General features: G+C 40.1%; 1 protein-coding gene across 1 annotated transcript; it reads right to left on the bottom strand.

The window, feature by feature from the left end:
• Positions 1-4,024: 4,024 nt before the first annotated feature.
• Positions 4,025-4,612, bottom strand: LOC138910370 (uncharacterized). Its single transcript, XM_070201605.1, has one exon. The coding sequence runs from the start codon at positions 4,610-4,612 to the stop codon at positions 4,025-4,027; it is 588 nt and encodes a 195-aa protein (XP_070057706.1).
• Positions 4,613-15,052: the final 10,440 nt, after the last annotated feature.

The following is a 15,052-nucleotide window of genomic DNA, read 5'->3' on the forward strand; positions in this document are numbered from 1 at the left end:
CACTATATATTTTTAATTGTATCTAAAGTAGGATCCCTCCACTATAAAAGGGTTGGTTATTATTTCTGTAAAAAAGGAAGTTTCTACATACATGGTAACTGAGAGATCATACACTCCTATATTGAAGAGTTATCCCTTTTTAGCCACATAGATTGATTCATCTTGCTTAGTCCATAAATCATCTTCTTTCCAACTTTGTTTATTTTTTATTCTTTGCAATCAATATTCGATATTCCCATTTTACTCTTACGATTTGTGTCAAGTTATACTACATACCCTTAGAACTACATACAAATTCAACTCTATCTGTTTTTCGGGTAAACAGTTTGGCGCCCACCGTGGGGCTAAGGATAACAGTGGATATTTGACATGAATCTCTGAAATACTCATTGTTTCACGCTTATTTTAAAGCATCTCTGATTTCAGACTAGCAACATCGAACTCCCGATTAATGGCCTTGCCTATCGACAACGAAGCTGGCCTTCAAGATGAGAACAATAACTTGGCGCCCAGTGGCAAAAGGCCGCTCGTCAACGTCGTTGGAGCTCGAGTCGAAGTACCATTGGACGTTTACTCACATATGGCCATTGAGGCAAACCAACGTTCTGAACCTGAAAATAGTGTTCATGATAGTACTCGATCTGCAGCTCGAGACACCCACAACGTTACCGAAGACGAAATCAGCTTGCGTATGATTTTTGAAATGTTGCAAGCTCAACAGGTAGCGATAGCTCAGTTGCAGAGTTAAACCCGGGTACCGAGTAGACTAGAGCCCAGTCCACCCCGAGAAATCACCCACGGAACGGAGCCAGCTATAGTAAGGTCAAATGAGCAAGAATCAGGAACTAATCCCGAAATTGCTAAGATGTTCGAAGAACTGACCAAACGAATAGAATCAGGAGAAAGGAGGATCGAGGAAAACGACAAAAATATGGAAACATATAACTCCAGGGTTTATCAAATCCCGGGGGCACCACCGATATTGAACAGTTTAGATTCCAAAAAATTCGTACAAAAGCCTTTCCCCCTAAGCGTGGCTCCTAAACCGATCCCAAAAAAATTTTGCATGCCCGAGATTCCTAAATAAAACGGAACTACCGACCCCAACGAACATGTCACTCTTACACATGTGCCATTAAAGGGAACGACCTGGAGGACGATGAAATCGAATCCGTGTTATTGAAGAAATTCAGTGAAACCCTGTCAAAGGGAGCAATGATATGGTATCATAATTTACCATCTAATTCTATCAATTCTTTTGCTATGCTTGTAGATTCTTTCGTAAAAGCACACGCCGGGGCCATAACGGTCGAAACCAGGAAGTCGGACTTATTCAAGGTAAGACAAAAGAATAACGAGATGCTAATGGAGTTCGTATCTCATTTTCAAATATAACGAATGGATCTGCCACCAGTCACAGACGATTGGGCTGTTCAAGCTTTCACTCAAGGTCTAAATGAACAAAGCTCGATGGCTTCATGGCGGCTGAAGCATAATCTGATTGAGTACCCAGCTATTACTTAGGTCTATGTGCACAATCGATATCAATCCAAAATAAGAGTCGAAGACGACCAGTTGGTTTCTGGGTCCGATATTAAAAGGGCTACCAACCAAAGGCCGACCAGAGATCGATACCGGCAGTATAGTAGAAATCCTACAAGCTCGATCTGATAAAACGACAATCAACTACCAAGCAATTGGAACGTGTCACGCCTAAAACAATACTACTGCTAAGGTACGCCCCCCCTGTTCAATCATATTTCGAAACTAACCCTTGCAGGTATTCGACCAAAGATGGACGGATTATTCAACTCGAAGCCTTTAGGCCAGAGAGCATGCATTGCACTCTTTTTTCCCTTAGACCGGTTTTTGTCCCAAATGGGTTTTTCGGCAAGGTTTTTTAATGAGGCAACCATTGATCGTGCTAACTTAGAATAATTCAACAGTATCCGAGGCCTCCTTACAATCAACCTCGAATACTGGGGGGCATTGTCATTGAACATATCAATGATGATTATCAAGATTCGGTGCAAAGGAAGTTACTTCGTTATTTCTTGGCAACACTGTCTCGACAGGAAAAATTGTAAGGGCCAAATGGTCAAACGAGCCATGCCCATGTAGTTTGCCCGAGACCTGACACAAAATATGAACACATGTATAATGACTTATAAAGAAAAATTTCTTCTTTACCGATATCTTATATCCAAGAAAAATTCCTCTATTTCGAGATCTATTATACAAACAGGCTTAAGGGCCGACCATTAACCCATAACTCGGGGACTGCCAACCGAAAAATCAACGAGTTCGAGCAACACTAACTCGACTACAAAGCCTAAGGGCTACCCCGACTCGAGTTCGAGCACTCATTCTCACTCGGGGACTATCTACTAAGCCTACGGGCTACATTACTTTGAGTTTGAGCAAGCACTCACTCGACTACTAAGCCTACGGGCTACTCTTATTTCGAGTTCGAGCAAACACTCACCCGACCATTAAGCCTACGGGCTACAATACTTCGAGTTCGAATCACTCACTCGACTACTAAGCCTACGGGCTACTCTTACTTCGAGTTCGAGGAATCACTCACTCGACCATTAAGCCTACGGAATACATTACCTCGAGTTTGAATCACTCACTCGACTAATAAGCCTACGGGCTACATCACTTCGAGTTCGAGCAAGCACTCACTCGACTATTAAGCCTACGGGCTACTCTTATTTCGAGTTCGAGCAAACACTCACTTGACCATTAAGCCTACGGGCTACATTACTTAGAGTTCGAATCACTCACTCGACTACTAAGCCTACGGGCTACTGTTACTTCGAGTTCGAGCAATCACTCACTCGACCATTAAGCCTACGGGCTATATTACCTCGAGTTCGAATCACTCACTCGACTAATAAGCCTACGGGCTACATCACTTCAAGTTCGAGCAAGAACTCACTTGACCATTAAGCCTACGGGCTATATTACTTCGAGTTCGAATCACTCACTCGATTAATAAGCCTACGGGCTACATCATCTCGAGTTTGAGCAATCACTCACTCGACCATTAAGACTACGGGCTACGTTACTTCGTGTTCGAATCACTTGCTCGACTACTAAGCCTACGGGCTACTCTTATTTCGAGGTCGAGAAAACACTCACTCGACCATTAAGCCTACGGGCTACATTACTTCGAGTTCGAATCACTCACTAGACTAATAAGCCTACGGGCTACGTCACTTTGAGTTTGAGCAAGTACTCACTCGACTACTAAGCCTACGGGCTACTCTTATTTCGAGTTTGAGCAAACACTCACTCGACCATTAAGCCTATGGGCTACATTACTTCAAGTTCGAATCACTCACTCGACTAATAAGCCTACGGGCTATGTCATTTCTAGTTTGAGCAAGTACTCACTCGACTACTAAGCCTACGGGCTACTCTTATTTCGAGTTCGAGTAAACACTCACTCGACCATTAAGCCTACGGGCTACATTACTTTGAGGTCGAATCACTCACTCGACTAATAAGCCTACGGGCTATGTCACTTCGAGTTTGAGCAAGTACTCACTCGACTACTAAGCCTACGAGCTACTCTTATTTCGAGTTCGAGCAAACACTCACTCGACCATTAAGCCTACGGGCTACATTACTTTGAGTTCGAATCACTCGCTCGACTAATAAGCCTACGGGCTACATCATCTCGAGTTTGAGCAATCACTCACTCGACCATTAAGCCTACGGGCTATATTACTTCAGGTTCAAGCAATCACTCAACTCGACTGCTAAGCCTATGGGCTACCTTATTTCGAGTTTGAGCAAGAACTCACTCAGTTATAAAGGCTACAAGATCCAAATTCGATCAAATTGCCTAAAGCCTTATGAAAACCTTCATAAGGCATGAATGAAACAAAATCTTTCCAAGGCAGAGAATAAAACAGAGGAAAGCCGAGAAAAGAAAAGATCTTTATATATATACAAGAATGTTTACAATGTCCGAACAGGACCCTGCACAAAAAACCAAAATAAAAACTAAGGGCTAAGTTTCTTGGTTATCTACGGGGGAAGTCTCTTCTCCATAGGGATCCTCCCCACTCTCGGACCCACTCTTGCTCTCATCATCAGCATCATCAGCATCACCATCATCATTATTATCGGAAGCCAAGGCTTTAGCATTGGCTTCGAGCTCTTTAGCCCTTTTTATATCTTCGGTGATATCGAAACCTCGAGCATGGATCTCCTCGAGCGTCTCCCTCTGAGATTGGTACTTAGCAAGATCAGCAACCCAATGTGCTCGAGTGTTGGCGGTCTCGTCTGCCTTTCTTGCTTGTACCTGAGCAGATTCAGCATCGGTCCGATAGACGGCCACGAATGCATCCGCATCGGCCTTTGCCTTTTCGGCATCAGATTTGGCCTTGGCAAGTTCGGAGGCCAACCGAGCCTCGAGCTCCTCTATTCTTCTTGCTTGAATTGAGTTTTTCTCCTTCATGCTTCGAAGTTGGTTTTCGGCTGATGGTAATTGGGCTCGAGCAACCTTTTTTTCTACAGGGAAGCGGTCCATACTTTCTTTCCACTTCAAGGACTCCGCCTTTATCACATCGACCTCCTCACGGAGTTTCCCGATCATCTCAAGTTTTTGCTACAGCTGTGAGACCGAAAAATTAGCCATCGTTCCGATATCGAGCCCATAGGCTTTTAATAGTATCATTACCTGCTAGGACAGATCGGTCTAATCATGGTGAGCCTTGGCCAACTCAGCTCGGAGGTCTTTGATTTCCTCTCCCCTTTGCCCTAAGAGGACTTTAAGGGCGTTCCTCTCCTCCATGACCCGTTGAAGGTCAGCCTTGTATCGACGCAGCTCGGTTCGAGACCGAGAACTTGCTTCTCGATAAACTGTTGCGGCCTACAAAGAAAGAAGAAAAGAAGTTAGAAAAAAATAGCAAACATGAAAGTGGTATCAACGAAGGGAGTTAGAGCTTACCCGATTTAGAGCTTGTTGCACTTCACAGAAAAGACCCGACATATCACTAGGGCCAGCAACATCCTCGACACCAGTAAACAAATCACAGAAGGGGTCATCCCCTTCATGAGATCGGTTTATCTCGAGGGCCCCCAAAGCTTGGGCTTCCCGAATCGCCCCTTTAGAAAAGGCTGGAAGATTGGGCGAGTCTCCAATTACTATTGCCCCAAGCAACTCACTTGGGGCGTTCTCCTCAGTTCGGAGAGCTTCAGGACCGGCCTCTTCCGATATACCCACTGTTTGTTGACTTCGGTGGGAAGCATCCTCGATCTCTAATGATTCGGGGACTCTTCCCGAACCTTCCTCCGATATCTCCTCAGTCTGAGGCGGAGCTTTATTAATCACCATTGATTCAGCTTCCTTTGGGGCATCGATGGTTTTCTTCATTCGGGCCACCAACACAAACCCGTCATTTTCTTCTTCTTCTTCTTTGTCTTCATGCCTTAGACGTAGAACTGATTCTACGGTCAAAAGAATGGTATTCTTCCTCGGCTTACGAGCCATCCTCGTCTTCGATTTTGGATCTTCAGAGGCAGAGGCCCTTTTTCTCTTATTATCCTTCACCGGCTTTAGATCAGAGGCCGAAGCCTCTTCCTAGACGGATGAGGACCTCAAACACACATCTTTGCCCACACCTATATACAGGAAAATTGATTAAAGTATATGGAAAGCATCTCGTTCGAACTACCAAAGATACGAGAAAGAGGCTCACCTTGATTTTTGGCCTCCCATCGGCCCTTTGACAAATCACTCCATAATCGCTCGGCGTATGTGGAGGTCGAAGCTAGATCCCGTACCCAGTTCTTGAGATCGGGGATTGCACCGGGCATCCAAGGAACCGTTGCATCACAAAAAAGGGGGATATCAGTGAGAAAATGAATGAAGGGGCAAAATAGTAGGAGATAACAGCAGAATTACACTTACGCTTCATGTTCCACTCCTCGGGAAAAGGCATCTTTTCAGTCGGAATCAGGTCCGAAGTCTTTACTCGAATGAACTTGCCTATCCAGCCTCGATCCCTGTCCTCGTCTATACTCGAGAACAGAACCTTGGTAGCCCGACGCTGAAGTTTTATTAACCCGCCTCGAAAGAGGCGAGGGCAGTACAATCGGATGAGATGGTCGAGGGTGAAAGTTATTCCCTTGATTTTGTTCACGAAGTGACAGATCAAAATAACGATCTGCCAAAGAGAAGGATGGTTCTGGCCTAGGGTTATTTGGTATTGATGGCCGAAATCAATAATAACAGGGTCGAGGGGACCTAACGTAAAAGGGTAAGTATACACAGTTAAAAACCCTTTCACGTAAGTGGTGATATCTTCTTCAGAAGACGGGATTACTATTTCTTTGTTCTCCCAATTGCAATCTTTCTTTAGCTATTAGAGGTGCCTCTCGGTTATCGAACACATATACCTCGATACTGGCTCACATCGGCTGGGAACCGATGAGCCTTTGTCGACCTTAAAATCAGACGTAAGAATACATGCCACAGGAACACATTCCTCAAGCCGTGGCTCCACCGGTGTTTTGTCGGCGGCAGGCTGTGAAGAAGAAGCTTTATCTTTATGAGGAATGATTCTTGATGTTTTCGCCATTTTTGGATTTAAAGATCGAGAATAGAAGGAGGTAACAAATATTTGGTGTTTTTGAAGAAAGATTTTGCAGAGAAGAATCACAGATTTGCGAATGAATTCAGAAGGTGTGAGAAAGAAGTTAGAAAAGTTAAAGTTTGAAGATGTAAAAGTGATTAAAAGTGAAAAAAGGGGTTATTTATAGGTATAGCAATGGCGGTTCAATTTCGATAATGGCCGACCATCGTCTGACACGCATTAAATGCCTAGGTAAACTGAACCGACAGGACATCTATCACGCACGTCATAATCGGACTCGATGCAAACGTCAGTATATATATCTGATCGAGCCGTCGGGAAATCATATCGTTTCTCGCCACATCCTTCCCGAGAAACGAGGGGACTATCTGTATACAGTCAAAACCGGTTAGTCCTTCGCACGAACTGATCGAAATGGTAATGCATTGGATTGAAGAGCGTCTTCATAATATCAAGTTGAGGTCCGAAGTCAGGTCATCAAGCTTCGAGCCCTGGGGACCGATCAATGTCGAGCTCGATATCATTATCGAGCTCGAATCCAAATCGAACTATGATGCGAAGTGAAGTTATCGAGCTTATGAGGTAGAGACAGACAAACACTGACCCCGAATCAATACAAGGCTCTGAATGAGAATCGAGCTCGAGTCAAGATCGAGAGCTCGAGTCAATATCGAGCTCATAGACAAGAGTTGTTGCAACCGCACTAGGGAAGAGAATCCTGGCAGGAATTATAAAAAAGTTGATTTATCATGGGTCTCCCACTATATATTTTTAATTGTATCTAAAGTAGAATCCCTCCAACATAAAAGGGATTGGTTATTATTTCTGTAAAAAAGGAAGTTTCTACATACATGGTAACTGAGAGATCATACACTCCTATATTGAAGAGTTATCCTTTTTTAGCTACATAGATTGATTCATCTTGCTTAATCCATAAATCATCTTCTTTCCAACTTTGCTTATTTTTCATTCTTTGCAATCAATATTCGATATTCCCATTTTATTCTTACGATTTGTGTCAAGTTATACCACATACCCTTAGAACTACGTACAAATTCAACTCTATTCGTTTTTGAGTAAACACGTTTAAATTCCTTCCTCTTAATTTCTTTCAAACAAATAGTATTAGTTTCCAACATCACATATTAACCAAAGAAATGACTAACTTATAAAAATAGCAAAGGCTTATAAAGAAACAACTTTTATATCCACCACAAAATACATTAATTCCAAGCTAACAAAACATACTTTTAAAACAGACTCAGGCGCCTAACACCAAATTAAGCACAAACATGGAAAGGCCTACCAGAAAAGTTACTCTAGTTGTCATGCTCGTAAATTTTACGTATGCCAACTAATGTATCCTCATTTTATCTTCAATAAAATCAAATAAGTCTCAAAAAGACTTTGCAATATGTTGAAAACTAATTCAAAGTTAGAGTAGAAAACTTAAATTCTAGTAAAATTATATATAAAAATATTTTTTATAGTTTCTAGTTAAATTAGATTATATTTTGTACTATTATAAATAAGAGTTTTATTGTAGTTATTTTCTTATGTGGAGAATTGTGATATCATTTACATATATTAAAAATATGAGATTCTAATTAAATTATCTTCCTTTATAATACATAAAGAACAATTACATGTTACCAAGTCAAGCTAGCATTTCCAAGTCTTTGTCATATTTCTCCTAACTTCTTCTTTGTCATACTTTTCTACTCTTTTTTTTTATCATGACGTAGACATGAAAAAAAAAAATCAAGATATATAACTGAAGTCTTTTACTCATCTTTTTTCCATTCTTCATCATCTCTTTCTGTTATCAAACATCTTTCAGCACCAAATATTTATGTGTATTTAGTCACTTTTTTCCTTCACGTTTTATTTGCTTCATCCATAGGAAATATTTGCGGTTAGAGAGCATGGAGTACATGAAAAGTCCTTTTATAAATCCATAACTGATTTTTTGTGTCTCTCTATATATACTTCAATTATATCATAACACTTTATTTAATTTTTCTTTATTGCAAAGATGAGTAGCTTTAATAACAAGAATTATAAGGTTCATTCCAAAGGGAATGTGCCCTTTTCTTGGGAAAACAAGCCCGGGGTTAGTAAAATTACACCTACAAAAAATTGTTCCACCGGTGGTTTTTCACCAAAACTTCCACCGCCGCCGTGCCCGGTGCCGGAAAAAGCAAAAGGTGCAGCTTTTCACCGCCTACAAATTCCTCCTCCGCCGTGTGCTTTTCAGCCGCCGCCGTCGCTGTTGAGAAGTTCATCTAGAAGGGGTTTTAATAAGCAAGATGATCCATTTTTGATGGCCTATAAAGAGTGCACAAAGAGCTCAAGAAAAGGTAACAAGTTTTTAGGTGGTTTTAGTAAGGATGATTTTGGGTTTGGGATGAAGAATAAGAAGAAAAATAAGTCTATTTTCTCATGTAAGAATTCATGCAGTGTAATGGAAGATAATGTTATTAAACTGTCACAGCTTCCTATTTCAAGATCGTTAAGATCGGAGAAAGGGAGTCCTCTAGTTTGAGGTATGAAATCTAGTTCTTATCCATTATTATAATACCTATATTTTGCTATAGCCTTTTCCCTTTTCCTTTCCTTTTCCATTTTTTCTTTCGGTGTTTGGCTCTCTTTTGGTGTACACCTACTTGGATAATGACCTTTTTTCGATTACCACACTTCATTTGTTACAACTTTGTTTTTTATTTTTTCTTTGTATACTTCGTGGTTTAAAATCTTAGCCCTTCCTCTACTCGAAATATCAACTTTGTTCCCAAAAATCTGAAAACCAAAAAGATATTTGGATTATGAAAGTGCTAAAACAGCTAGAATAATATGATCGTACAGATACAGTATGTATGCTTGATTAACGAGTCTCTATTTTCCTTTTGATTGTGTATGCTGACGGATGTTAAAAAAATTATAGTATGTAACTTAATCAATTATATCAAGTTACGATACAATCGTAACTCTTTTTTTCAAGTTAGCATATCAAGTTTGCTGTGAAGAGTTACCTATTACTTATAAAATATTTTAGGTCAATTTAATGACAGTGTAAAAAATGTGCACAAAACTTAAACTATTTATTTCTTTTATTTTTTTCATTGACGCGCGACAAAGCAATAAGCTTATTACTCATTAATATGCGACAATTAAGGAAAAACTGAATTGGGAAACTTTTAGTTTGTCACTTGAATTGTATCATTAATGTTAGTGACTTTGGCACTTAAATATTTTTTCTCGTCAATTCAATTGCAATATATGTAACTATGTCCTATGCCTTTAGAAAAATATCCAAACGGCTATGAGATTATATGCTATGGTGAGACTTTGCCGACAGCTACACAATAATCCTCTACATGAGACTGCCATCATAAGGCAATGTGAGGCGCAAATGAATGATTATATAGCCAAGGCATAGAGGCAACACCACTGTAGCTACTACCCCTTACTTGTACTCTTCCTTTGTGATTTTTTTTTATTATTAATAAAATATCTACTAGGCAGACCGCCTAGTAGTATAATTTGCTATATATATATATATATATATATATATATATATATATATATGACCGTGATGTCCTACCTACTGACTTGGTGACGATCTTTTACATTCTACTTCCTAATATATACAAAAGTTGTTTGTCAACTACAGAGCTCTGAAGTAGAGATCTTGTTTGTTTTAAAGAAGATCAATGAAACTGCCCATCTTGACGTCAAATACTAACAAACATGCAAAACTACAAAAGTTGTATGAGCTCAACTCATCCCAGGACTTGGCACAAAATACTCGAGTTGCAATTAACTTACATGCACTTGCAAATTAGAAGTACTTTTTTCCAGCTAAACTCGTTGGTTTAAATTTGATCCTCAGCACAATTTTTTTCTTCTTTCCTTTTTTGATACTCGAAGTCCCTCCCACAATATATAAAAGAGCGCGCAGGTTAAAAATAAAAATGTAGGGCCAAATGCTTATACTCAAAACAAAATATCACAGGGGAAATACCATGTTACAGTCAATATGGAAAATCAAGAGTCATGCTTCAATCCACAAAGCTAGGGTTGTTAAATTGGCGGGTCCGGGCTGCATCCAAAAGTTATTTGAGTTGAGATGTGTTGGGTCATGATGGGCTAAAGTTTGGATCATAGCCCTTGATGTTTTATATTTCAATACCACACAAGAGGGGGAGATGTGATTTGTGTGGTGTCCAATTTTCGCATGCACTGGATTATCGAAGGACCTGGTTCTTCTATGCGTTCCTTACACTACAGTTGTGGAATAATAAGTGCAAAAAGTAAAGAACACAAGTATTTTTACGTGAAAAATACCTGGTTTAGAAGGTGAAAAAACCACGACCTACTATCCAGTAGGATTTTTTCCAACACTTCACTAAATCACTGAGCCAAAAACAGCGTTTACAAAACTCTTGTAAACCTAAGGATTACCTCTAACCCTTTGTGGCAACCAGCCTCAGGCTGTTGCGACCATTTCAAGTTAACTCTAACTTGAACAATACACTCAGAGTACCTAGTACAAATGCTTCTAGAGAAAGCTGAAAGGTACAACTCAAAAATTCTACTACAATGAAACTAGAATAAAAGGCAAACACTAGAAACTGGTTCTTCTATCTGGTTCATGTAGTTTCAAGTTCGCACGCTTGAATCACACAGAAATTGCTTGCAAAATGCCTTGTTATTTTGCTCTAATTCTTGCTTAACTTCAGCGTTTGTGCATGATATATATAGAGTTAGGAGAATAAGAAATAACTAGAGTTATAATGCTATACTCTTCCTTGGTGGAAGAGTTCTAGTTATCTTCAACTTCTAACCCCCCTTATCTTGGATAGAGTTCTCTTCAAGTAAGGAGTCATGCTCCTTATCAATTATGCAACATTTTCATTAAGGAGATATCAGGTATAACCACTTGTTCTTATCTCCTTTACGTGCATACCTTGTGCTTGAATCTGCTCGTGTCCTGTGTATACTATCTATGTACCTGGTTCATGCATGTGTTTCTTTGTCAATCATCAAAACAAACTTATTCAAGCCAACAAATTCCCCATTTTTGATGACGACAAACTCTATGCTTTTCTTAAGCATGAAACCTGTTTCAACTTAGCTTAACAGTTCATTAGGTTATTAACATCATAGTCCAGAGTAAAAAAGTACAATCTGTCTTTCCCCTTTTGGCATCATCGAAAAGTTGCATAATTATATTAAAAAATCAGATTTTAGCAGATCTTACTCATGGCCATTTAGGCTACTTCAAATGCAATGATGGAGTCAAGTATCACTTATCAATCTAAGGATATTAGCCATTTAAGAAGCATCAATAAATAATTAGATCAAAAACAGTTGATTATCATTGATAAGAGTCATCCACAAAGCATAGACGGAAATAAAAGTACTTTACCATGAGCAAAAAGACAAAAACAATCCCATTCGGGTCACTGTTTGCTAACTAGGCTAGGGAGGGTTTAAGGCTGGGAAGGATCATGTTCTTGGGTTCTGGATTGAAGCAGCTTCAACATCTCATGAAGAATTCCTTCATTCTTCTTTTTCTCCTTTGCAAGCTCAGTCTTGAAGGCATCCCTATCAATTTCTACCTCAGCCGGCCTCATCTTTAGCCTCTCAATCTCAGCATCCTTAGCCTCACTCTCTTGCTCCAGGGCTCTAACTTTGTTGTTCACAGGCACCCTCTTGGATGAACCAGTTTCTTTGGGAGTAGCATAGACTTCATAGTCACAAGCAGTCAAGGTGGTTGCCCCAATGTGATCTTTGCTTGTGCTAACATCACATTTCTTGAGGGAAACCTTGAAGTGAGCAAGCACAACAGTGAGAATGAAACCATAGGGTATGACATGAGTTTTGGTGCCATTGAAGACCCCATCAAGGAGTTGGATGATAAACCTAGGCCAGTTGATCTGCCTTCCACTATCCAGGCACTCCATAAGGACCAGGTCCATGAAAGTTGCAATGTGTCGTCTTTCCTACATGGGCAGAATAACCTTGTTGACAAATTCAAAGAGCAACTTTTGGGCAGGCTTCATCTCACTTTTGTACACATCCTTGGGCTGTAGCTCTAAGTCACTGTCATCAAATTTTCTTGTAATGGCAAGGGAGGTAGGTAGGTTTTCTAGGCTTGGCCATTCCAGCTTCTTGTAATCATTATACCCTTCAGTAGGTACCCCTAGAATTTCTCACAGTTCCTTGGCATCAAATCTCGCAGTCACCCATTTCACTACACTAGTGACCCTGCCATTCTTGATACAGTTAGCCATAAACTCCATAATTTCTGCTCGGGCTAGTCTTCCTCCCATCTGAAGGACCATGTCTTTCCATCCCTGAAGCTCTGGCTTCTCCAACAGCATCACCTTTCCTTCCTCCTCCAAGTCCCTACGGAGTCGACCCTTCAGAATTGTTCTTTTTCCAAACTTCATCATCTTGTCCAGTTCTTCTTCACTCACTTCTTCCACTACTTACACTTTTCTTGACTTCCTAGTAGACCTGGTTCTTTTTGCCAAGTCAGAAGGCTCTGTATCAACAGGCTTTGAAGGGGACTTCTTTGTGAACGTCTTTCTTTTCTTTGCTTTTAAAGTCACAACCTCCACCTCCTCTCCCTCGTCTTTATCGTGAAGGACTAGGTTCATCTCCTCTATCTCAATTGCCTCAACTGGTTCACTCACTTTCTTCTTTCCCTTTGCACCAACTTTTCTTTTACTCTCTTCTAAGGCTCTTTCAAGTTTAGCCTCACTCTGCTTCCTCTGACTCCTTGTAGCTCTTCCTCTTGTAGGAGGAGTCTCTACATGGATAGAAGAGGTAATCTTTCTCTTCTTGTGTGCCCTAGCAGTTCTAGGGACCTTAACAGCTGAACGTTTCTTCCTTTTTAAATTGTAGCTATCCGACACTCTTTTTAGTAGATCTTCGAGGGGTTCCTACACAGATGGAACAGATTCTTAGAACCTCTTCCTCAACCTAACCAGCCCCTCAACTGCACCTGCATTTCCAGATCCACTACCTCCTTCTTCTCTCCAATTTTCTTCCTCCTCAATTACTTCCTCACTCCATAATACCATTGCCCCTGTTTCCTCAGTCAACCCAATAGGAGTAGGTGAAGATTAAACCACTCCTTCTTTTCCCTTTCCCCTTACATCTCCTTGAACACCCCCCCCCCCTTTTTACCACCAATTTTACCAGACTCAATAGTCTTTACCCCAGCAATAGTACCAACCAGAACAAATCTGTTCTCCAGATTTTTAGCCACTTCAGAAATGACCTCAGAAGCAATATTTAGACCAGAAGTTACCTGTTTTATTTTAGACGAAATAATTTCTCCCCCCTCAATTGCAGACTTGAAATATTCTTTTGATTTTTGGGGTTCTTTTGCTTGGTTGGCTTTCAATTTCTTATTATGTCCTTGATTAGTTCACTGCCAGCGACTGTCTTACGAGCAAACATCTTGAACCGGTGTGGTCGAAGGTATAAGTGATGATTCTTTGGGTGGTGAAGAAGAGTTTTCAAAAGGGTTTGCCATTGATATGTGTAGAGGAGATGTGTGTGTGTGGAAGAGAGAAGATAGAGAGAATTTTGGCGGCTTGTAAGGTTAGAAGTGGAGAAATGGTTAATAACTAATCAATTTAAAGAAGAAGAGTTGGAGTGGGTAACGATTGCTTTTTGAAGTTCAGAAGTCTAATCAAACTGGGAAAGTCAGTTTGAATGGACGTTGAACTCTTCTCTAGAATCTAGGCAATTATGGTGCGTGAGACTCTTTTAGGTGAAACTGGTTTATTCGTAATGGATAAACTTGAGGAAGATTGGCAATTATTTCAGAATATGCGGAGTGGAGCGTACATACCATGTATCTTGATGAACCCGGTTCTTCACTGAGAATTCTCTTGTGTAAGTCTGAATTTAAAAAAAAATAAAATAAAGATAATATCATTAGAAATTTATGAGACATTTTAGCATATGGCACAAGAATATACTAATGAAAATATGAGACTAAGCAAATTCTAATCTAATGATTTACAAAATTCACAAATTATCTAACAAATTATTGAGTTAGAACTAGTTCATTTTAGGTGAACTTAATCATCCCTAATTCTAACATGTTCCGTTCAAAGTGATCTCTACTTAGAGATTTTGTGAAGATGTCAGCTATTTGCTTGTCAGTAGCATAAAATTCCACAGTAATCAAATCTTTCTCATAGTTGTCCCTCAAAAAGTGATGCCGAGCATCTATGTGCTTAGTTCTTTAGTGATGAATCGGGTTCTTGGTCATACTAATTGCACTGGTGTTATAACAAAAGATGAGGATACAACCTACATTAATTTCAAAGTCCATTAATTGTTGTGTGATCCACAACAATTGAGCACAACATGAGGCAGTAGCCACATACTCGCCTTCAGCAGTATACAAT

Source organism: Nicotiana tomentosiformis, chromosome 4 (genome assembly GCF_000390325.3).
Source record: "Nicotiana tomentosiformis chromosome 4, ASM39032v3, whole genome shotgun sequence".
NCBI lineage: Eukaryota > Viridiplantae > Streptophyta > Magnoliopsida > Solanales > Solanaceae > Nicotiana > Nicotiana tomentosiformis.